Source organism: Pipistrellus hanaki, assembly GCF_964339955.1.
Source record: "Pipistrellus hanaki genome assembly, chromosome: 6".
In the NCBI taxonomy this organism is placed as follows: Eukaryota; Metazoa; Chordata; class Mammalia; order Chiroptera; family Vespertilionidae; genus Pipistrellus; species Pipistrellus hanaki.
Window position 1 is genome coordinate 62,847,499 of NC_140508.1, and position 24,603 is coordinate 62,872,101.

The following is a 24,603-nucleotide window of genomic DNA, read 5'->3' on the forward strand; positions in this document are numbered from 1 at the left end:
AGAGGCTGCAACTCGCCCAGGCCTCTGCATTCAGCCGGAGGGGCTGCCCACCACAGGATCCTGTGTGGTGCTCACCACCCTCGCTGTGGATCTGTGAAATGGGCATGCATGCTACCCACACGTGAGTGACAGAGGGGCACAAGGCAAATTCAGCCTGACAAGTGTTAGCTTATCTGACCCATTAGACACTGTGCCTTGCAGAGCCCACAGAACAGTAACACTGCGAAGAACACAGCTTTTTCTCTACCACTTCTTGGTATCGCAGAGCTGCCAGGGTTTAAGGGTTGGTCATTTCATGGGATTCAGAGAGGCCAGTCTCTGCCCTTTGGTGAAAACAAAAATTCTCCATCTGGGATGTACTACTGAACTTCTCAGTGCTAACATTTTCCACCAACGCCAGCGTCTGGTCGCTTCCGATGCTCGAGTGCTTGGCCCCAAGTAAATGGAAAATTCCAGTCTGAGCTGGCTCCAAGTATGCCGCAAATGCAGGCTCAGATATCACGCTCAGCGTCGTGACCCGCCACCCAGGGCCCCAGGAAAAAGCAGGCTCACTTTTACCAAGGGGGCCGTCGCGTATTTCCTGAAGTCAAATCCTCTGAGGATGTATGAAATATTAAACATGTGCCGATGTATGAAGACGAGATGTAGTTAGCAAAGTTTAGATTACTTGCTCTCAAGCGTAGATTTAGGTTTTTGAAAATAGCTACCAACTGCTTTGCCAAGGACAGCCTAGACAGTAACAAGACACCCGCTGGCCCTGAGCTGGCCTGCGGCGAACCCTCCCTTCTAGAGAACTGAGCTGAAGCCTGCGAGGAGGGAGGGGCTGCTTCCTCTCTGTGATCACACTGAGAGAGCAGAAAAGCTACTCTCCTCCTCCTGTCATTCTAAAGAAAAATTACCCAGAGCCTAAGTAAGATGGAAGGCACCAGCAGAAAAGAGGGTAAAGAATGTTAACAAATTGGCTTTAGCTCCAAACACACAAAAGAATTTCAAGTTCCAAAGCACAGGCTTGCTTTATTTTAGTGCCCAGACGAGAGGGAAAATATTGACTGGAAGCTGATTTTTCCCCCCCATATTTCAGATCCAGCTCTCCTGTGCCTCCTTCAAGTAAAAATATTGGCCTCAGTTTCCTACAATGACCCACTAATGGCAAAATTCTGTATAAAACCTCTCTAAGCTTGGGGGTTGGACTCAAAACTCCTATTAATCTAAAATGCTTCCAAAATAATGCAGTTGCTAAATGGTCTAGATTTCTCAACAAATCGATTAGGTTTTGTGAACTGAAGTGTTTGATAATATTTTCAGCTTTTTGGGGAAACTAAGACTTGTCCTTTATTTCTGAGAGGAATGCAAATTACCACCCACCATATCCTGCATCTTCTTCAACAGGGGAATAAAAAGTGCATGTTGGTGGAGCACCATGGCAACCGAGCCCTGTAATTCTATCTCCAGACAGAGCTGAAGGGCAGGCAGAGCCGGCATTTGAGGACTTCACAGACCTCACTTTTGGCTCTGAGCATAAGAGAACCAAAGTAGCCACTATTCTTAGAAAAGTAAAGCAACAGCGACAATTAAGTCACCCTATTAAGTGTCCAAAGAAAATATTGACTCAAGTCCAATAAAACAGCCCAAATATGGGTTCATCATTGCAGAATCTCAAATCAAGTAGAGGTACATACAAGGTAATAACAGATATCTGTGTGTAGAGGAAATGCTGTTGTTTTTAATTTCAGTTTTTAGGAGTCTAATTGGTATAAGGAAAGATAAAGAACCAACGTTGTTCCATGTCATGTTATGATACATAATTATCATAACAAAAGGCAAACTTTCACTCGTACTTAACTAAAAAGTCAGGGAACAACTGCAGGTTTATGGTCCCACTCTTACCAAGAATGGGGTGTGTGATCTATCCATGAGAGGCGGAGAGAAAGAACTGGCGTGCCACCCATCAGGCATGCGCATGTGCAAACTTACCTTCTTCTGTCTCACTTCAAATAGAGTTTTTTAACATTTAAATTGGTCAAAATTCAAAACAGAAAGTTGTACAGAGGGAGGATAAAAGGTTCTATGCAATCCTCACTTACACAGAACGAAGATACATTTTGAGCCCTAGATCATTTGGCCCAGTGGATAGAGCATTGGCCTGTGGACTGAAAGGTCCTGGGTTGGATTCCAGTCAAGGGCACATGCCTGGGTTGCGGGCTCGATCTCCATTAGGGGTGCGTGCAGGAGGCAGATCAATGATCATCTCTCATCATCGATGTTACTCTCTCCCTCTCTGAAATCAGTAAGAATATGTTTGTTTGTTTTTTAAAAAGATATACTTTGATTTTGGCAGCATATGAAACATCTCTTGACCATCCCAGGACTTCTGCTCTTATGGACCATGTGGTCTCAGAGAAAACACAACAACGACGCTGGCATGGGTGGCAAGCACTCTTCTCTGTAAAGAGCAACTACGTAGTCTGAGGTTGACTTGAGCGGCCTGTGTGCCTCCCCATGACAACTGTCCCACTCAAGCGTCCAGAATAAAGAGGCTTCCGTTCTACTCTGCCCTGAAGGATTCTGAAATCAAGATGCATTCTTTGTACTAAAATTGTTTTTTATAAAAATAGGCAGACAACTGTCACAAGATAATCATGATCTGTAATTATTATTGCTGGTGACTGTCAATGATGCATAGAGAAGAATACAGCTTGATTTTCAAAGCCTAACCCTGAAGAAGCAAGACAATCAAAAACTTGTTTTGTCTAGTTATAATAAGCCAATTTGACACAGAAGTCACAAAGGGAAAATCTCCCAGAGGGAAAAATATATCCAATTGGCCTGATTTAGCACTTCTCAAATATAACCTACAAGCTCAATGTGCAGGAGAAAGATCTTCCAAGCATCGGAGGGCCAGGGCAAAATGTATGGCTGATGATGAATTCTGGGAAGGAGTAGTGTTCTAGAGCGCTGGTCACCAACTTTTCGGACCTCACAAACCATCAGTGGTCTGAGGATCCCTGGTTAGCAACTGCTGCTCAAAAGGTTTCCTTAAACCAGCGGTTGCCAACCTTTTGGACCTCACGGATCAGCAGTGGTCCACAGACCACTGGATGGTGACCACTGTCCTAGCACATTCAAATCTCTAAGAACAGAAGAATGAAGTCTTGAGTTTGTTCAGCTGCATGATGCAAAATCTTTTGGGATCCCATTTAATACTAACTTGTTATTACATAACATACAGATGGACCAATAGAAACTGAACCAAGTTCATACTGCAGAATGAATAGTTAAAAGTACCTACCTCTGGTTCTATACCTTTCTGGTTCAGGAGGTTAAATTCAAAGGTGGCGGAGTCCCACACTTTTCTACATCCTCCTATGGTACATGGGGACATAGGCCAATATAATCCGATGCATTGTCGACCATGACACAGATAAAGTTAAGTAGTAAGCTTTTAGTACTGAAAAATACTTCCAACTTTGGTAACATTTAGTTTATTTTAGGCCATGTGGAGACACAATTTTGAAAATCTTAAATAAATGAAGGTCCCATTTTCAAAAAATATGAACTGTAGCCAATAGAAGATATGTCTACATAACCATTAAAACAAGTATTTTTCAGAAAGAATCCTTTAAAAATTCAGAAATGTGTATCTCTCATATATATTTTGTAAAAAAAAAGTTATCATTTCAAACATGCTATGAAAGGTGCACACATAGTATTCTGCCTCATTTGCCAAAATCCCCTCCTGTCCATTTCATTAGCATCACCACATTCTACAGTGGCCTGTGTACTGTCTAAAGATGGTCCAATCCTGTGGAAAGAACACAGGAAAAAGCGACATGGGCCTAATATACAACTTGCTTCTTCTTTTTTAAGCACTTCTTCTGCCCAAACTATTAAGATCTTTTAAATTCCAGGAATTATCTTCTAAGATCACTGAAATAAGTCAGCCAATACCTCATTTTATCCTGGAACACACGGGACTCTACTAGTAGTAATATTTTCATTTGTAAATAAATGGAGGGAGATTTTGTAAAAAAATAAATTGAAGACTACATTTGAAGGCATATTATTGTCACTACTGGGAGGAAGCAATCTCAGTGTTTGCATTCCTTTTCTCCTTTCTTGAGGTCTGAAAATAGCACTTGTACGCAAAAGATTTCAGTAAAAGGCATTTTTTTGGTACCTTTAAAAGTTTGGCATTGCTATCATCCTTGAATAAACCACATCTCTTAGCTAATCTTTTTCATTTCAATTGTTAATTTGCTGAGCAAACCCTTTTCATCCACTTATGTATATGAAGTTAAATCTCAGTCATAGCCTCTTGACTTTGTCAACACACCCTACTTAAACAGAGACATGCAGATTAGATGGGGAGCCTCTCTGCCTTGGAGCTCCCAGAATTTATGGGCCAATTAATCCAAGGGGTAAGGTTTATTATAAGTGAAATAGGGTTTATGATATATATTGCAAACCATATATACTTATTCTCTATATAGCTTAACAATTTAACTTCATACAACATATTAGAGGTGTCCTCTTTTAAGCTACTTGTAGTTTACCGTAAATACCAGGTTAGCAATATGTGAGCAATAGCATTTGACATGATATAAATATGTCTGATGCCAAATATTAAAAGAACTTCTCCTATCTTCACAGAATTTTGGGGGGTGTTTAAAAATATATTTATTGCTTAGATGGTTTGCTATAGAACAGCTTTTCTTTCTCATTTTGAATTTGGAAGTTCTATACAAGAGAATACGAAGAGGAACAAAGTACCATGGCTAATCTTGTGATTCTGTTCATGTTGTATAAACCAGTTTTGTACAAACATGTAGAAGTAGTTTTTAAGTTCCCTTTAGAAAAATATGAACTCTATACGTGTATTATTTTTCCTGTTTAATGCATGGGCTGAAATCACTAGGATCAATTTCCTTCTTAAGAAAAGAGAGGAGACGAAGGAGACGAACAGAGGGTTGAAGGTAAGATGAATCTTTCTGAAACTGGCATCCCACTGTCATGTAGCTTCCCGGGGGGTGTGGGTGGGGACACTTGGAAAAACAGCCCTTTGGATTTTTTGTTTTGTTTTCATGGCCAGTATTTCCTTTAGTTATTGAACCTCAGCATTGTGTCCACAAATCAAAGAGAAAAACTTGTGCGTCAAAAAACTTTTTAGGAAAAAAAAAAGTATACATATGTGTGTGTGTGTGTGTGTGTGTGTGTGTGTGTGTGTAGTAAAAGCCAAGGGGAGAATCAAACAATCTTATTTTGTATAAGAAACAAAATAGCTGGACATGCGATCTAAGCTATGATTCACTCAGTTTAAACAAATGACAAATTTCAGTTTAATATTGGGGGAAAGGGCAGCAGAACAACAAACATTTCTTCACCTCACTAATAAGATGTGGCAAGACATTATTGATTATGAGGGTACAGATGAAGGCTAAATAAAGCTTTAAATCAATAGTGATCATTGCGAGCCACAGCCCCAGCACACTGCCAGGAGATTCCTGCTACACCTCACTACTGGTAGAGTTACGTCATGGCCTCTCCAGAATGTTGAGTTTAGTGTGGAGAGTTGCATAGAAAAAGAAAACACTAGGAACCCTAAATAATAACTACAAAAATAACAACCCTCATAAAAAATTAAGGGATGCAAGATCTGGTTTTAACTAAGCAGACCACATTGGTACTTAGTGATACAGGGACCACTGGTTCTGATGAATATCGATATATTCAATAAATAAAAACCTCACTTTGAAACTGGTTCAAATATCTCTAATACAGTTAAAAAGTATACATACCTCAACGTTTTACCTTTCACATTCAAAGAATATATATCTTCCTTTGAAGTCTGGCTGGTTGGATTTTAGCCAGCAGAAACTGGTGAGGAATTCAGAGAATTTTTTTACTAGAGAATTTCAAAGCACCCATCAGCATCTCACTTTCTATAACTGAATAAATGCAACATAATTATGAAACTGGATGGCAGCAAAACAAATGGACTGAACAAAAAGGGGGATACTCAAGAAAATCAAGTTTTAGTCTCAGGATTATTAGTATCTTCTAAGAACCCACAATGTGTCCCCATTGGAAAATATGTCCAGCGCAAAGGGCATAGTGAAAGGAAATTGTTTTAGAAGAGTTCTATATAATGCAAGATATTAAAACACAAGGCAAAGTCTCAAGTGTTTAAAAAAATAAGAAAAAAAAACAAGAAATGTGTTAATATCTTAGCATTTAATATCTGAAAATATGTGAATTATTTAACAAACAGGCTAAAACTCAATTATATTTAGATTTGAAAATGTGCTGTCAATGTGAAATCGTAAGTTCCACTCTGCGTAAGAGGACTAACCATCCTCCTGAGCAGCACTGCACCAGGCACACCAACGGCTCCTGGCCCTCCCCTCACTACTCTGCCGCACCCACAAAAGAAGTTCCAACCTCAGCATATTCATTTATGAGGCGTTCCAATATAATGAATAAATGTATCAAATGTAAACATTCCTTTCCCTTTAAAGTATTTTCTAAATTTGGCCAAACTAAATATTAAATACAAAAACCTGCCAAATAGCAGTGATTTTTGCAGGATTCTGTCTGCTGGTCCCTCTGATAATCTAAACAGACAATCTTAGGCAGACGCCATTCCCTCTTCCAAATATCAATTCAAGGGAGAGAAATGAAGTAGAAAACAGTTTAAACAGATACAGACACACCTGAAACACACCCACACAATCATGACAACTTTCATATCTGACAATGGTTAAATTTCATTTTAAGCAGATAATTTAATGATAGTTTTAGTATAAAAAAATTTCAAGTGAAATGCTCAAGCAAGGATTCAATATCAGGGAAAGAGCAGCAGCTACAATTTTGGAATTTATTCCACAATGAGATCACCATTAACTGGGAGAAGACATTAGGGGAAGACACCGGGAGAGAGCGCTTGCTTATGGAGACAAGACATGCTAGTGGCGGGAAAGTGGGTCCGGTCTGTGACAATCCATTCTTCCAAAGCGGTATTTTCTTGAGAACCACAAACTTGAATCGCTGCTTAAGATCATCTGATTTCAACAATGAACTTACAGAATAATTACTTTCACTTTTCCTCTGAAAAATTAGTTGAAAAGGACACAAACAATTCATAGTTTTATGTTCTAGGTGAAAAGGTACAATGGCCATATATTTTTACTTTAAAAATTTGATTATGACAAGTTTCAGGTAAAAAACACTTTTAAATGGTCAATTTTTTGCATTTACATATAACCAATTCATCTTATTTACATGAATGACTCAATTTTTATTCAATTTTCTTTATACAAAGGATATTATTTTAACTGGAATATAACTGTTTAAGCACTTTTTAAAAAAATAGAAACTCTATTTTCTTATTCATAGGCAGTTTTGATGATGAAAGTTTGTCTCCATACTGAGAATGAGAACTGAATACAGTTAAAGCCTCAATGAATAACATAACTTCCTGTCTAGGGCCACATCAGTTATTCAAGAAGTCAACTGCCTCATCTGCCTAAAGTATAGCTGCAACAAAACATAAGCAAGCATGCTTCTGAGGACCTTGGGGAAAAAAAAGTGTCTGAATCAGACATTAACACTGCTTAATGATGCTTTAGATGTGAAATTCTTATACTGGGTTCATTTTTTTCTTTTCAAAAAAACACTGATTTTTCTAGTGAAACTTAATGTTAAAAAGGTTATCTTAGTTCTTTAACCCTCAGAGAACTGGCATAGTTAGGCAGCCAACCAAAAAATACACTCAGGAGCATGAATCTCTGAAAGTGCAGGATCGTTTATAACCTCTTATACGAGACACCCTATTCCACTTTTTTTTTGAAAGAAACCTTTTCTTTGGTTTCTTGTAGTTTTTCAGTGAGTTTATCCTTCGTTTCTTCCATTTTCTCTGTGAGAAGCTCCTTTGTCTCTTCCATCTTATCCTGCAGATACTCCTTCACAGGAGGCGGTGTTGACATGTAGCCGCGACTCCGCAGATACTTCACGGTGCAGGAGGTTCCCCCCAAAGTCACAGTGTACCGGGCAGGTGTTGCAATCTGAAGGGAAAAAGCAAACAGGCAGATCGGTACCTGATTATGACCATGGTCACAGGCAGAAACAATATGAAATCACCTTACTGCTTTACAAAGCTAATGAAGTTGTATTCTCTATGGTGCTCCCTCCTGACAAGTGGGGCTTCCTCTGTAAACTCACTTTATAAATATCTGTTACTCAGACACTGACCCAGGATTATAGAATGTTCATTGTGGCAGCAAAGTCTGTGACCATGTGCCAGTGAACCTGGGCAAGGGTTTGGAGGGGCGATTCGCTGGGAAATCAGAGGGGGCTCAGGACCACTACCAACAACAAAGGTACACAGGCCTCTATTGCTTAAAACCTGCCCACCCACAGACAATATCTGGAACTAAATTAGAACCAAACTACTTTAGTTTGAGAGGCAAGTGTGGGCCAAATGTTTCTTCTTGACTGAATTTAGCTTTGTTTCCAAATCTCTTTCCTTTGACTTTTCCAGGCCTTATGCTCCTTCCTCATTACAGTCTGCCCTGGGTCTGGAATCCCAACCAGAACCTCCCTGAGACCAAGTGGTAAAATGGTACATGTGTTGCAGACATGCACAGGTTTAACTCTGATCAGGGACATAAGAGCCAAAACTAAATAATAGACAAACTGGCCAAAGAGAATCTTAAAAGTAGAGAGTCTGTATCACACTCAGAGGCTGTTGTATGAAAATTCAGAATTGTATCTGTAGGGTACCAGACACCAAAGGTCTTTGAAAGAGCTGCGTGTGCTATCTCCAATTTTCTTCTTCATTTTCTCTTGAACTTAGTCTAATCAAGCTTTCCTTGCCCCCACCCTTTCCACAAAGACTGCTGTCATCGCAGAGCAGAGTTCCATGAACCCTGAGAACCATCTGAGACAGCTTTTTGGTGCCCGGTCCTCCGCTTGGCAGCCAGGACCCGAGTCCCTGGTTTCCTTCTATCTCAGAGGCTGCCCCTTCCCAGGGGTCGTTGCGGATTCCCCCTCCTGTCGCCTACCTCTGAACATGCAGGGCAGCATTCAGTGCCTGGACCCTTTTTTTCTCCACCCACCTCATTCCCTTGGCAGTCTTACACAGTTTTGTCTGTACTACATCTGTGTGTCGATGATTCTTAAATTCAAATTTTCAGACCCAGCCTTATCCCTAAATCCCAGTATATACAACCACCTACTCGTTTCCACCTGGATGTCTAATAGTATATAAAATGTCATCTGTTCAAAATCGGTCCCACTCCAAACCTCTCCTCTCGAAGCTGTCTACACCTCAGGAAATGACAACTGTATTCTTCAGTTGCTTGGGCCCAAAACCTGTTGGATAGTTTCAAAATATACCCAGAATCCACCTATTTCTTACGGCCTCTCCTGCTATCACCTTGGTCTTATCCACTAGCAGCTCTCACCTAGACCACTGCAGTAACCTCCTGGCAGGCCTGCGGGCTTCTACCCTTGCCATGTTTCCAATACAGCAGCTAAAGTGATTTTGTTAAAGAAGCCAGAGCTCAAAATTGCCCACAGACTTTCCATCTGATCCAGAGTGCTCACAGCAGCCTGGTGGGCTGCCCTGATGGGGTCACGCTTGCCTGTGGCCCTGCTCCCTCTTTCCGGCTACATTGGTTCCTCCTGTTCCCTCACATACTCCAGGCGTCCTGCTGCCTCAGGACCTTGTACATGGGTTTTCCCTGCTTGAAACATTCTTCTCCCCACAGCTGCTTAACTCTCTCACCTTCTTGTAACCCTCCTTCTGGAAAACACCAAGCCACAACACAAATACACCCCCTCACTGGTTTGTTCTTTCTTCTTAGCACTTACCATCTAACTATATTGTGTGTGTGTTTATTTATTTTTTTAACTTTCCCTTCCTTGTCTCTCTAACCGCCTCCCACCACTAGAATATAAGCTTCACAAGAGCAGTATTCTGTGCCATTTTATTTCATTACGGTATCCCTAGTACCTGGAATTGGCACTTGGCACACATAGGGGCCCAACAAGTTTTAAGCAACTCAACCAATGGTGCATTTCAAGGATAGTACAAGGGGGTTATGTGTGTCCTAGCCAAGGCCACAAGGTCATACTCTCAGGTTTTTGGATTTTTTTCCTCATCTATGCCACAACTCTTTGGGACTTTGCCTTATCAAAGCAGTAAATCTGTGTTTGTTGCTCTACTTAAGACTGTGGGTTACAGTAAATACTCAAGAGAACCCCCTCCACATTTCCCACTTTGCACAGGAACAGTGAACGAGAAGAAAAACTGCTAACTTAATCTAAACCCAACAAACATGCATTGAGCATCAATTTGCCTGCAAAGCACAATACAGAGCACACGGAAAACACAAAGAGAAAGAAGACATGATTCTAAATTCCTGGGCACTAATAATCAAATAAAGAAAACTTTAAAAAATAAAAGTAGTGCCCTAGCTGGTTTGGTTCAGTGGATAGAGCATGGGCATGCAGATTTAAGTGTCTTGGTTTTGATTCAGGTCAAAGGCACATGCGCGGGTTGCAGACTTGATCCCCATTAGGGGGCATGCAGGAGGCAGCCAAACAATGATTCTCTCATTGGTGCTTTTATCTCTCTCTCTTTCTCCCTTGACTTATTAAGGTTAAATTATGTCCACAAAAGCTATAAACTTGATAATTTATGAATTAAATTTTAATGTTGCAAAACTCGGCAATTAAGTTTAGCTTGCTAGTCAAAATTATAATAAAAGAGGAAATCTCTCAAGATTTCAGAGGATTCTAATAAAGATGACAGAATAAAACAACTTTAGTTTTAAGTACTATTATAAAACCATAATTTTAAGTATTTTTATATAATAAAAGTAAAATAACATCTAGTTTCCAAATGCTTTGTTTCCTTTCTTAGTATGAAGCTACAAAGAACCTCATAATTATTTGTCAATAGAGAAAAATGAGATTAATATGGCTTAATAATACAATGAATCTCCTCTTCTGAAAAAAAAAAAAAAAAGACCCACAGGTGTAGAAATATTTATAAAGATGTCACTGTCTAAATCCAGAAAAGTTATAAAGTCTATGAACTTCTAAAATAAAACATGCACAACATCTAACAACTAAGTCTAATTAGGTTTATCATATAAAACAACTTGCATTAAACTTTATATTTTACTTATTAAGAAGATGAACTATTTATAAACGGTAAAATAAATGCTAAATTTGACTTAGAAGTCAGGTGGCATGCAGATCTCTGAATAATAAAAATGAATATACCATGTATAGGAAAAAAGTTAAAAAAATAACTTGTACCCTAGAAATTCAGAAGTTTCACATGTGATCACAGCAGGTTATGAATGACCTACCTATTTTCAATGCACTCTTCCTAAACCATCATTTTATTTATACTTAAAATTTTAAAACTTTATAAGATATCTAAGAGATGAAATGCAATATTTTTTAAAAAACAACTATTACAAAAAAGAACTATTGGGTGCTAACATTGAATTTTCTGGGGAGCTGAGCAGGTCATTGATTAAGTGTGAGGAATAATTAATTTCTAATAGTACCTACCTTAAACAAGGCATATGCTGTTAGGGCATTTCCACTCTGGGAATTTTTCAAAATGCTTACTATGCTGTCAGGTAACCCAATAAGCTCTAGAAAAGGAATGACATTCACTCCGCTAAGAAAGAAACAAAAAGTAATTTATATATATATACACATACACACACACACACATTTTAGGGATAAATAGTTTCAAAAGATTATCTGAAAATACCAAAACCAAATTTTGTTTAAAAGTCAAACAAAGTCAAAAGTCAAACAAAGTCAAAAGTCAAAGCTTACTGTGTGCCACTTTTGCATTTAACATATTCAAAAAAATAAAAGCATTTATCAGAGAAAAATTAATAACTTCATGTAACCTAGGAGAAAAGGGTCAGAATCACTTACCTGACCTTAGTTTTCTCAACTATAATAAATACCACTTCATTAGTTAGAATGCTTCAACTCAAACTTCAGGATCTAAGACTTTTTACCTCTAGTATTACATGCCAAACTATAATATTATTGTAAAAGCAAGTTATATAACATTACTTACTGTATTACTATGCAAAGAATAAATTATTCTAATGACTTGAATAAATTTTTTGATGAAAACTTCAATTATCCTAAAAGGGTGCTGCTATTAGCAGGTGAACTGAATAGGCAGGTGAAAATTACCATAAACTGCAAAACATTTTTGGAGGGAGGGAGAGAAGGCAGAGAATGTCTCTAATCTGAGCTGATAAACCCTAATTTATTTGTAGTTTTTCTGATTATCAATATTTCATTACATTGGCACGTGCACAAATTTGCAGATATTGAGACCCTTCACCTCTAAATCAGAATAAGGCTCTTGTTCTGTGAATCTCCTACATTGACATAAAATTTCCTGAATTGGTCTGGCATGTCCCTTAATGCTCTCCTTTTCTCTAGAAATGCTTCCCAGGACCTTCTGAGGAGGAGGAAGGCAGCATGTCTTGCTTGACACTGAGATTTTTAAGCTTTCAGTCCAGTTGCATGGTAGACTATCCCTTAACTTGGATTTGTCTGATTGTTTCCTCATGATTAGATTCATGTTAAATGTTTTTCAAAAGGAAAACTGCACAGTTGATTTCGGTGCATCAACAGGGGCCACATAATGGTAGTTTGTTCCATCACGGATGTTAAGTTTGATTCTTGGTTAAGGTAGGATCCACAGGTTGTTCCACGATACACATACTCTTTCTCTTCGTAATTCAGAAAAAAATTGCCTGGATTCATTATTATTATGGTAGTTGCAAAATCTTCATTTATTTTTAATATTAAAAAATAACTTGGTAACTGGGAAAAAGTTGTCCCTCTCCATGATTTCATTATAATACTAAGAAACCAGGGGTTACTCAATAGATATGGCTGAACATCATCCAGAAAAATTACCTAGGGGGAGGTAAGTGATCAACCAAAGAACTTGTATGGATGCATATAAGCATAACCAATGACATTGGGAGTGTGGAGAGGGCATGTGCTGGGGATGGGTGGGAGTGAGGAGTGGGTATGGGAGGCTGGGGAAAAGTAAATTGGGGGGAAAAAGAAAAGGAGACATATGTACTACTATTTGTAATACTTTAAACAATAAAAAAAAAAGAAGAAAAAAAAGAAAAATTACCTATCATCTACAAAAGAAAACCAGATAAGTGAAGTAATCTTTAAAGAGTTTAAGGAATATGTCAATTATAAATCCAAACTGGTTTCTTCTATCTCTATCACCAGTTCTATTAAAAACCGCTTTCTTAGACAGAATCCTATTAAAGCAAGGCTTAGTATCATAAAGACTATTCTATACATCTAATAGTTACTATTTGCAGTAACATCCTACCACAACATGCTAATTACCTTCCAGTGCCAATAAAATTATAAAGTTACTCCATTAATCATTTTCTAGTTCAGACTAAGCACAAAATGTAAAATCTACATATTTAACAGAAATCATAATGAAGAAAAAGGACAAATATTTGACCAAATATAAACCACAATGGGGTAATTAAAAAAATAAAAACCACCATAATAATAACCCCAGACACCTTGCATATGTATCCTCTGTAAAATGAAGAAGCAAACATCTCATTTCACTTATTTCTAAAATACCAATCTGATGACTTGACTTTAGTAAAAAAATAAACAAACCTTTCATCCTCTTTGGAATTGCTAAGTATGAAGTATTAATGAAGGTTTGATTCAAATAATAATATTCATTTTTTGAAACTTTTTACTCTGAACTTCCCACAGCCTGACAAAAACATCTGCTTCACAAACTGCCAGCTTTATGGACGTTTCTAGTGATGCAGAAACACACAAGGGCAAAGGCACATTCACAGCCTGAATAAAGTGCAGTAAAAATCAGTCAGGATTTTTCCCCAGAGTGAATCTGTAGCTTTAGGAACCTGAGGCCAAAACATGAAGCATCTAAACACAGGAACCAAACCATCATCACAGAGCCACATTTGACCAAACAGAAGACTTCTGGTTAGAAGACATAATGTATCTGCAAGTTTTTGCCAGGTAGGAGGGACAACAAAGCTTAGTTTAAAATAAAATCCATTACCATGCACAATTTAGATCTCCCTGAAATAAAACGTTTCAAAAGCCTGAGATCTTGATCACTGAGTTAACTAAATAAAGAACGGCATTTTGCTTTATGGTGACTAGTAAGGCAGCATGCTGGTTGTCAGAGTGACTAAGACAAACATTGGCAATGCAATGTGACTTCTAATGCCCATCCTTCAAGTTACAAATTATTTTTTCTTCTTTCTTTTAATAGTAAGTAGGCAACAAGCTAAAACTAAAATAAAGCCAGCTTTTTGTCAGTTAAATTAAAAAACAAAACACCTGTATTTAATACAAGCAATTCCAATTTATACATATATATATACATACATATACATATATATACATATACATATACTATACATATACATATACATATACATATGCATATACGCCTAAGCAACTGAACAACCAGTTGACTGGTCACTATGACAGATTGACCACCAGAGGAAGACACTCAATGCAGGAGCTGCCCCCTGGTGGCCAGTGCACTTCCTCAGCCAACCTCCTGGATGGGCCAGCCTCCTGCAGCCCTGATTGCCCGCCAGGCTGAGGGACCCCACCCATGCACGAATCCATGCACTGGGCCTCTAATTTTATAATAAAATCATCTCACAATGAAAGGTAAATTGTCATTTGAACATATCTTAAGTCCTTATGTTTTTTAAGTATTACTCGCGAAAAGATCTTACTAGAACAAATCAAATTTCAACTCCTGCAGTACTACAGATTCAGTAAAATACGAAATACAAATTTTTAGCTATGAGATGCTGTAACAGAATTGGACCAGTAGTCATAGCTAGGCAATAGTGGTGGGTCTGGCACACAGATTTCACATGCTGGCAAACAGCCAACAGATAAGTTCTGGTGGGGAATGGGGTGTGAATTTTAAAGTAGACAGTCTTATCACCATGCTTACACACAAACATTCTGCAGAAAAGAGGGGAAAGGATAGAACTAAGAAAGGTGCATTCCACAGGGGCTGGCAGAATGTCATAACTGCCTCAGATGCCAGACAGCAATAACTATTATCACTAGGTTATTTGGGGTCTGATTGTTTAGTTATAGAAATCTTTAACTCAAGAAAGAAAAGTAAACAAAAGTCCTCTTTTTAATAGTCCAAATGAGATTATCATATTCAATTAATTAGAAATTTAGATGTCTGCCTCTAATGCCAGGAGACTGAATGCTTATTTAGGGAGTCAGAAGAAACATGTATTACCTAGTTATCTTCCACAGTGCTGAATCAAAAAAATCCACAATGGCTCAAAAAAGAAAATTTAAGACATAAAAAGCCATTATTTAAGTATAAAAACTGAATGCCTATAACTTTTATGCAAAATGGTATACACTTTTATTCTCTGCTAATAAATAAGGGCAGTTTCAAAGACTTCTATAAAAATTATCCATGTCCAGAAAATGTCATTAATAAGCAAAGAGAGAATTACATAAAGTGTATATACAAGGACCTCCTAAGAAAAAAACAAAAACATTAACGAAAATAATACATAATAAAGAAAGATATAATTAAATAACAAAAACACAATGGAGAGAAAGCCATGAAGAGAAACAAAAAAGCATCAATTACACAAGGTTAAAAATCCTTTTATAGCTTTTATAAAAATATATCTCTAATCCCGTTTCCCAAGAATAAGTATAATTTTAATTCCATCATCCTTTAATTTAGTAAATAATAAGCTTTCTCCAAGGAGTGAGCTTCATAAACAAAACTATATTTTATTAATTCCCTATTATCAAGTAAGTAAATATAACCAAACACTGAAAATCAATAGACTTTTGGAAAGTATAAAATAATTCTAATCCCATTAGAAAAGTTTACTAAAATGTCAAAATGGTCTCCATTGTGCTGTCATCACTGCCTTCAGGACAGTGAGCTCACTGGGCTTGGTCAGGACCAGACCAGTACTTTTCTTTTCAAAGGAACAGGGACAGGTTGGTACCCACTGGTTTGCTTGAGGCAGAAACAAACTGGAAATTATTGGGAAGCTGTTTCTATGTATATTCTTGCTCCTAAAACAGTGTGAATAATAGAACTTACCTTTAAAAAAAAAAAGAAAAAAAAAGAACAATATTTAACAAGAAAGGAACATTTAGAAATTCTATGTTTTATAATATTAGCAGGCTAGGCCTACTAAATTAAGTTTTTTGAAAAAGTTTGTTTTATTGAGGAAAGAACACTTAACATGAGATCTATCCTCTTAACAAAATGTTAAATGTATATGAAATTAACTTCTGATAAGAATAAACGGTATTACGTTGACATTTGTAAGATATGAGTAACGTTAAATCATAAGTCTGCAATTTGCTCAAGTTTGTGTCTATAACAGTTATTAGCCAGAATTTTGCAAAAATATTTTAGAATTTTCCACATGGAAAAATAATAGATGTCTTTTTAGATTGACGAAAACTTTAAGAAATATATAAGTACAAAATTTCTGGTGCTGCTAAATTTCTGAAATATGATTTTATCTCTGTGCTACCCTAAATGTTGATAGGAGGTGAACACAGTGACTAAGAGCATGAGCTTTGACATCAGATTCCCTGTTATTCTAGGAAAAACTAAGTTATTCTGGCTTATTCTTAAAATCTGGTTTCTCATTATTAAGATGGGAATAATTGCACTACCTGCTTCAAGATTGCTATGAGGATTAAATGAGATAATACAGTTAAAAATTTAGCAATGCCTGATGTACACGGTAAGCAAATGTTGATTATTAAAGTGTGACAAGGTTATGAAAAGTAGTCATTTTCTATCAATTAAAGACATTAAAGCATTTAAGTACACTAAAGATTAACAGACTGAGGAATCTCAGAGGGAAGGCAAAGGTAAGGGGGTAGGTGGGGAGAGATTAACCAGAAAATTTATATGCATATATGTATACCCATGGACACAGACAACAGTGTGGTGAAGGCCGGGGTGGAGGAGGGATGGGGGAGGGGACATCTGTAATATTTCCAACAACAATTTTTTAAAAAGATTAAACATTTTTATAAAACAGGGAAAGATGCTCAACCAAGCAAAAACTTACTTTATGGCTGCATAATAAAATGTTCCAAACCAAACACTAGAAGTTACTAGATGCACTGGAATCAACACTTTTCCATACTGTCTAAAAGTTCTCTTAAATCGTTGATAAAGACTAATAGATTTGTCTTGTAAAGGATCAGGCTCTTCTTTTTTTTCGGAAGGCGTTCCTGGAGGTGTGGTGTTGGATGACATAACCCTCTTGGAGGAAGTACTTTGCTCCCACTGTTTATAATGAAGAATCCCCAGTTGGGGTGAAGGAGCATCGAATGGCTTCCTTTTCTTTGCAGTGCACTGGGCAGCAGATAAATGCAGCCATTGTTTTTGAGGGACTTGTACCAAAACTACTCTGGATTCAGCTGTATACAAAAGTAATGGTCCCTTTATATACTGACAGTGTCCAAAAAGACCAGCTTTATGTGGGTCCATGCATGTCCTATGTGCCAGTTGGAATACAGTCCTTGGTACATTCCATTGCATTTTGAAGAATGGTGATGGATGGATTTCAGCTTCTATAGAGAATAGATTTAAAAATTAGATTATATAGATTCCCATTTTAAACTAATCTACTTAAAAATGAGTCATTAATTATTAAGAAGTAAAAGAAAAGACATTACTACCAAATCCACGAAATGTTATTTATGGTATACAGTTGTAACAATGCAATTTTAAAATCTCATTAAAATACACCATTTAAAAATGATAGAGTAAATGAGTCTAGCAGACATCATGGAGGGTAATGTTTTGAAGTGATTTTATTACTACAAAATGGATATTTGTAGGGCTCTATTATTCTACAAATTAGCAGTATAGTATAATGGAAATAAGTCTTAAGATCTGGGAGCGAAAGACCTGGGCCCTAACGTTTATGGGGACATAATTCCATGCAATTCCCTATTAGATAACAAGCCCACATCCACTAGTAAAATGATTACTTCGCAGATTATTATAGGAATTATATGAAAATTCTGATGTAAACATGCTTTTGTAAATTAACAAGCATCATATAAGTGTTAGTTATTACAAATGTTAAGATCTGATGAGTAGTTATCAGTATCATTTATCCTATAATGCCTTTAGACTAAATTATATAAAACTGTAAATCACATGTTATTGGCTGGTGAGAAGAGATGGACTTTTCCAGATATCTATAACTTTTTGTCAAGAAAGTTAAAATGTAATTTTAAAAGAACATAGGCATTGGAATAAAATATAATATACCCAACAGAGTTAATAGTGGTATTATTTTGAGAAAATTATTAATAGTTGGCCTCTCTAGATAGAGGTTTTCCTACTGGTATGACAGAATTTTAGTATGTATTACTATATAGCAAATCAGTTCCCCTCTGTTGGCATCAGGAAGTGCCACTAACCCCTAATCTCCACCCTATCCCATACTTGTTAACTTATTACTTCTGAGAATACATTGAGAATAGATGATCTTACTTTTTAAAATTGTATACTAAACAAGAGTCAATATATATGTAGATTCAGTTAGCACCTCATAAATCAGTACTCCAATAAACACAGCTACTTCACCACATTTTACACAAATATTTGTTATCTCAGTGCAAACTATTATCCAATAAAATCATCCACTAATGAATTGTTCCCTATAAACCCTGACTTACCCCTCCCTAATTAATGATTAACATCAGCTCCTATCAGGCTCTCACAGATCATCAAACAACACAATGCAAATGAGTTTCAAAACGAAATTGTAAATGTCTCAAAATTAGCAGGTTCTCAGGAAGTCTTAAAAGGTGATACTAGAAATTGCTACAGACAAAAGCAAAGTCAAAGTCAAGTAACAGTCTGAAGAATCAGACTATTTAACAACCAACATGAAAAGCTACTGGTGCTTCAAATAAAGAATATTAAGTAAGAAAGGCCATAAAGAAACAGATTAAGTCCTTAGTTATTTTTACAAAACTAACAACTTATTCTGAAAGCCAAACATGCTAAAAAGGCTCCTGCCTTAAGAACTATGCACTAGATATTTCCTCTGCTAGGAAGTCTTTTCAAGTTAGCATGGCTAATTTGCTTCTCACAAGTCTTTGTTCAATGGCACCAGCTCCCTGATGTCTCCTTTGTCCATTCTATTTAAAACGGCATCACTGCTCCCAATCCCCTCCCTTCCGGCCCTGACATCCATCCCTATCTTCCTGACCTTGCTCTATTTGTGTGTTTTTTTGTTTGTTTTTTTTTTCATAGCATTAATCTTCTAACATCCTATATAATTTACTTATTTATTGTGTTTACTAGTTATGGTCCCACAAGGACAGTTTTTTGTTTTGTTTTTCCTGTTAGTTTACTGCTGCATCCCAGGACCCTAAAACAAAGGCTGGGTGACACATAGGAGACACTCAATAAATATTTAATAAATAATTCAATAAAGCCAACCCCCTCTTCCCTTTAAAAATGAACCAAAGTTATGAGGAGTGAATTTTCTCACCTTTAGCCTTCCCCCTTCCAGAGTTACCTACATCCACACCCATCCAAGAATCCATTAACTTCTTCCTCTTGCTACTTCATAACTGTAATTTTGCGACCCGCTAGCAGGGTCGCCTAAGACCATCAGAAAACACAGATATTTACATTACAATTCATTAACAGTAGCAAAATTACAGTAATGAAATAGCAATGAAAATAATTTTATGGTTGGGGGTCACCACAACATGGGGAACTGTATTAAAGGGTCGCGACATGAGAACCACTGATCTAGAACAAGCATGTCAAACTCAAAGGCTAACATGAGCCAAATAAACAAGGTTTAAGTTTATGTGAGCTGAAAAAAATAAAAGCTTCAATTCATAGAAACAGATTTTTTTTTTTTATATAGAGACATGCTGAATACAAAGGACTGAAATAAATGAGTGATCGCTAACATAAAATAATAAAACTTTTGTTTTTCAAATATATTTTTATTGATTTCATAAAGGAAGGGAGAGGAAGAGAAACATCTTTGATGAGAATCATTGATTGGCTGCCTCCTGCATGCCCCCTCCTGGGGATGGAACCAACAATCGGGGCATGTACCCTTGGCCGGAATGCAACCCGGGACCTTCACTGCCAACACTGTCCACTGAGCCAAACTGGCTAGGACAAATAACAAAACATTTTAATAAAAATTAATATTTTTTCTTGAACATTAACTTACCAGACATTGAATAACTGCACAAATTAATAAGTGTAATGCAAATAAACCTATTTTTCTTGTTCTCTGAAAGCGAAATATTTCCTGTTGTGCACATCAAACAAGTCAGTCCAAGACAATGACGTGGAAATCGGCTGCTAAAATATCCGCTGCTACCCTGTTTCCCCGAAAATAAGACAGTCTTATATTAATTTTCATTCTGAGACAGAGCCTAGGGGGGCCTTATTTTCGGGGGGATCCCTTATATTTCACTCAGAAGGAAACCTGTAAGTAGGTCTTATTTTCGGGGAAACACGGTAGTATTGGTGGAGAGAAATGGTGTGCCTGCGTGTAAGGCAAATGAATGCAATACAATTATAGTAATCAGTCCTTAGCGAACGTTATAGTTCCTTATTAATAATTATGTATAACAGGATATTGTAAAAATTAAGTTACAAAATTTTTATTAAATTATTTCTTACATATCATTATACTGGCTGGGCCGAAAAAATATTCGTTGTGGGCCGCATGTGGCCTTCGGACCTGAGTATGACCTGCTTGTTCTAGAATCACTCTAGTTACCAAAATCTGACACAGATAGGGTTCTCAAAAAACACAGCACTAACAGGAAAAAATATATACATACACATACCTACCTCTCTTCAGAAAAATATTTCTATCTATTAGAAATATATTAGATTATTTACCAGATGGATAAATACAGATTTATTTTAAGGAACTAGCTCACACACCTGTAGGGCTAGTAACTCTGAAAAGGTGTAGGCAGATTTGAAGGCTAGAAACACAAGCAGAAATCGATGCTGCAATATATATATTTTTAAAATAAACTTTTATTTATATCAGAAAGTAAGGGAGAAGGAGAGATAGAAACATCAATGATGAAAGAATCATTTATCGGCTGCCTCCTGCATGCATCCTATTGGGATTGAGCCCACATCTGAGGTATGTGCCCTGACCAGGAATTGAACCTGTGACCTCCTGGTTCCTAGGCTGACTCTCAACAGAGCCACGCTGGCCAGGCAATACTGAAATCTTAAGAATTTTTTCTTCTTGAGATACTTCAGTTTGAAATTAAGTCCTTTAATTGATTTGAAAAGATTCACCGACATTATTGAGGGTAATCTCCTTTACTTAAAGACGAGTAAAGGAGATTACCCTCAATCTCCTTTACTAGATGTTAATCAATCTTCAAAATACCATCACAATAACACCTAGATTAGTGTTTGATTAAGTAACTAGGTACTATAACCTAGTTAACATATAAAACGAATCTCTACACATAATAAACTTATGAGATTTCTCAACCAATCTTACTTTCAACTTTTAAACCTTTTAAACAAGACTATCTTATGTGACCCAAAAGGCAGTATAATTTTAGTAGGGGCACTTTGTGAGTGGACTGGACAGATAGTCCTTCTTCCTCCAAGACTTTGTAAAGAAACAAACTTTCCATAAACCACCTCTCTTTCCAAACTCCAAGAACATCATTCTTAGGAAGCTACAACATTGTATCTACATTTTAAAAACTGTGTTTATATTTCAAAAATGCTATCTTCGCTCAGGTAGGTTTTGTTCAGTGGTTTCAGAGTGTCAGCGTGCTGATGGAAGGGTCCGTAGATTCGATTTCCCTGTCAAGGCATGCACCTCGGTTACAGGTTTCATCTGGGGCCTGGGTGAATCATGTGCGGGAGGCAACCAATCCATGTGTCCTTCCCACATCAAGGCTCCTCTTTTTCTCTCTCCACCCCGCCCTTCCTCTCTCTCTAAAAATCAATGGGAAAAAATATCCTCTGGTGTGGATTAAAAAAAAAAAAAAAAAAAGAAAAAAGTGTGATCTTCTACTCTACACCAGCAATTACACTTTAAAATTGCAAGTCAGAATGTCCTAACTTTGAAAACTAATGACTTAAAAAGCGAAATTGTAACTACTAATCAGTTACTTGCCTTTACTCAGAAAACTTGGTAACTATTAAATCAGTTGCTTGCCTTGTAATCAGAAAACTTACAAGTTGCCACTTCATTTCTTTCACTGATAAAATATAAGTCAAACCAGGAGAAATCTAAACCAGGTGGTGTGAGTGGGTTAATAGTAGGCCAAATAATCAAAACAGCACATAAAGCAATCTTAAAATGGGTTCAAATAATTCATCTGAACTTTATAACAAGTTGATTTTTAAAGACCTTTCTTGGCAATTCATTCATTCAATTAGCAAGCACCACTATGTGCCAGGCACTTATTAAAAACATTCAGGTTAAATTCCTGAACAAAATGATGATCCTGTCTTGGGGGATCTTATCCAACTATTTTTTCTCTGAACATTAAACAGCAAGCATTGAAAATTATCAAAATATTTTCTGAAAATCAACTATTTGTCAGCCAATTTCTAGTTCTGAGTTTGGCATTCTAAGCAGGTGCTGTTTCTTTATTAGCATGGAGTCTGGTCTTCGGAGCTGGCAGCCTAGGTCCAAATCCTAGTTCCACTAATTCCCAAATGCACAACCTTGGCCAAGTTATTTAACCTTCATCTTTAACACAAAAATAACCATAACTATCCCACTGGATTATGTAAAAATTCAATGAGTTCAAATGTGTAAAGCACCTAATCTGGCTGTCACACAGAATTATTACCTATTTTATTTTTAATTCAATTTCCAGAAGAACAGATATTATACATGTAATAATGGGGAAAAGAACACCAACAGCAACTTTCAAAACATTTTTATCTGACCCATTTACTCCCTCCATTATTACTACTCTCAGGAGTTCTTCTATTCTCAACTGAATTTCCTTGACTTCCAGTTGAGCTTTATAAAAATGACAAAATGTGAGCTCTACATATCTCATGCACAACATTCCGTCCATGGTGGAGTTTGTATAAACACATAGGAAGAAACTTTTACTCTAATAAGAAAATTAAAAAAAAATTTTCCCCTAAAATTATTTATGTTAAAAAGAGGCCTCATTCATTCTTGGTCCAAAGTTTATAATGCCCACATTTTAGAAGTGACAGGGCTTTAAAGGAAGTACCTGTGAATGTCGCCTTCCACAAAGCCAAGTCTACTCGTTAATATCATCGCCCTTACTGACAAGTAGCCAGGCTAGTCAAACACGCTCTCAAAGCTGCTTTTAAAGGGATTAATTTTGGTAAAAGTATAATTCAATATGGGACTGCAAATGTGACCACGTTCTGACTTATATACCATTAAGATGGGGAGGTGCTGAGGCACAATAAAGTTAATATGTACACACGCCAATCATCTTAGCCCGCGGGTTCGGTTTTGACCCGTCTCCAACTGAAGGCCTTTCAACTGTAGAGCTTTCCGGTTCCAGTACAGTAGGTGGCTTCCACTCTCCAGTGCAAAGCAGGGGATGGGTGAACAAAGAAAGTGCTGTGTCCCCCAACCACCCATATCCAAGTCCGGACAGCATGGACTACCCCGCTATGAGGCTTTTCTCTAGACTAGGTTTGGGCTGCCCCTTTCTCCAGATTCTCACAGCCCAAAGAGACCTCCCTGGAGGGAGGTATGGTGCCACCTCCCAAATACGGCGATCGGGGACGATCTGCCAATCCCTAAGGAGAAGTGAGATGTGGACCATTCCTTAAGACAACTCCGACAGCGGGGGCGCTCAGACCCCTCCTCCGCAGGCTTCCGAAGAAGGGACGAGCAGAGAGGGTGCAGAGTCACAAGAGCAGAAAGCTAAAGACAGTCCCAAAGGCAGATTTGCAAGGACACAGGACCGACAGAGAAGGGCGGGGGTGACCTCTTTCGGCCGCGGCGGGTGGTGGGGCGGGCAAGTGTGGGTCCCCGCAGGTGGACCTCCGGCCACAGCCCGAAGAGCCGGGCAGGGGCCGGGTTCGCGCCCCGGGTCTGCTCCCCAGTGCGCAGCGGGTTGAAGGTGCCCTCTTCACCCCTCCCGCTGCCCTTAAAGGTCTTGGGCCCAGGCTACCTCTTCGGACGTTGAGGCCGCCGCCGCCGCTTCCCGCCGCCCAAGCCGGACGACAGCTCCTCCGAGGCCACAGCGGTGTCACTCCACAGAATGATCCGGCCGAGCGTGGCTCGGGATGCTGGGACCCGCCGTGCTCAGGTGGACACCCGCCTCCCACCACCCCTTTAGCCCCACCAGCCGCGCCCACTAGCAACGTGCTCGCGACTGCTCGACCCGCTCGTGCGTCCCGGAGCACGCCGCTGCGCGCAGCACCACAGGACTTGTAGTTTCGGCGCGAAGGTCGCGCATCACCTCCAATCGCGGCCGAGA

At 38.0% G+C, this 24,603-nt stretch overlaps 1 protein-coding gene across 1 annotated transcript; it reads right to left on the minus strand.

Annotated features, from left to right (window-relative positions):
• Nucleotides 1-3,067: 3,067 nt before the first annotated feature.
• Nucleotides 3,068-24,538, minus strand: FAM210A (family with sequence similarity 210 member A). Its single transcript, XM_084887346.1, has 4 exons — nt 24,295-24,538; nt 17,193-17,700; nt 11,587-11,698; nt 3,068-8,060 (listed from the first exon to the last, which is right to left on the minus strand). The coding sequence occupies exons 2-4, from the start codon at nt 17,666-17,668 to the stop codon at nt 7,827-7,829; spliced, it is 822 nt and encodes a 273-aa protein (XP_084743472.1). The 5' UTR covers nt 17,669-17,700; nt 24,295-24,538; the 3' UTR covers nt 3,068-7,826.
• Nucleotides 24,539-24,603: the final 65 nt, after the last annotated feature.

Bases quoted from the DNA above. Each gene is read 5' to 3' on its own strand.
- FAM210A (XM_084887346.1), bottom strand. From the start codon at position 17,668: ATGCAATGGAATGTACCAAGGACTGTATTCCAACTGGCACATAGGACA. The intron at 11,699-17,192 runs GTAAGTTTTTGC...TTTCTTTCTTAG, and splicing joins TTTTATTATGCAGCCATAAA to CGGAGTGAATGTCATTCCTT. The intron at 8,061-11,586 runs GTAGGTACTATT...TTTTCCCTTCAG, and splicing joins CAGCATATGCCTTGTTTAAG to ATTGCAACACCTGCCCGGTA.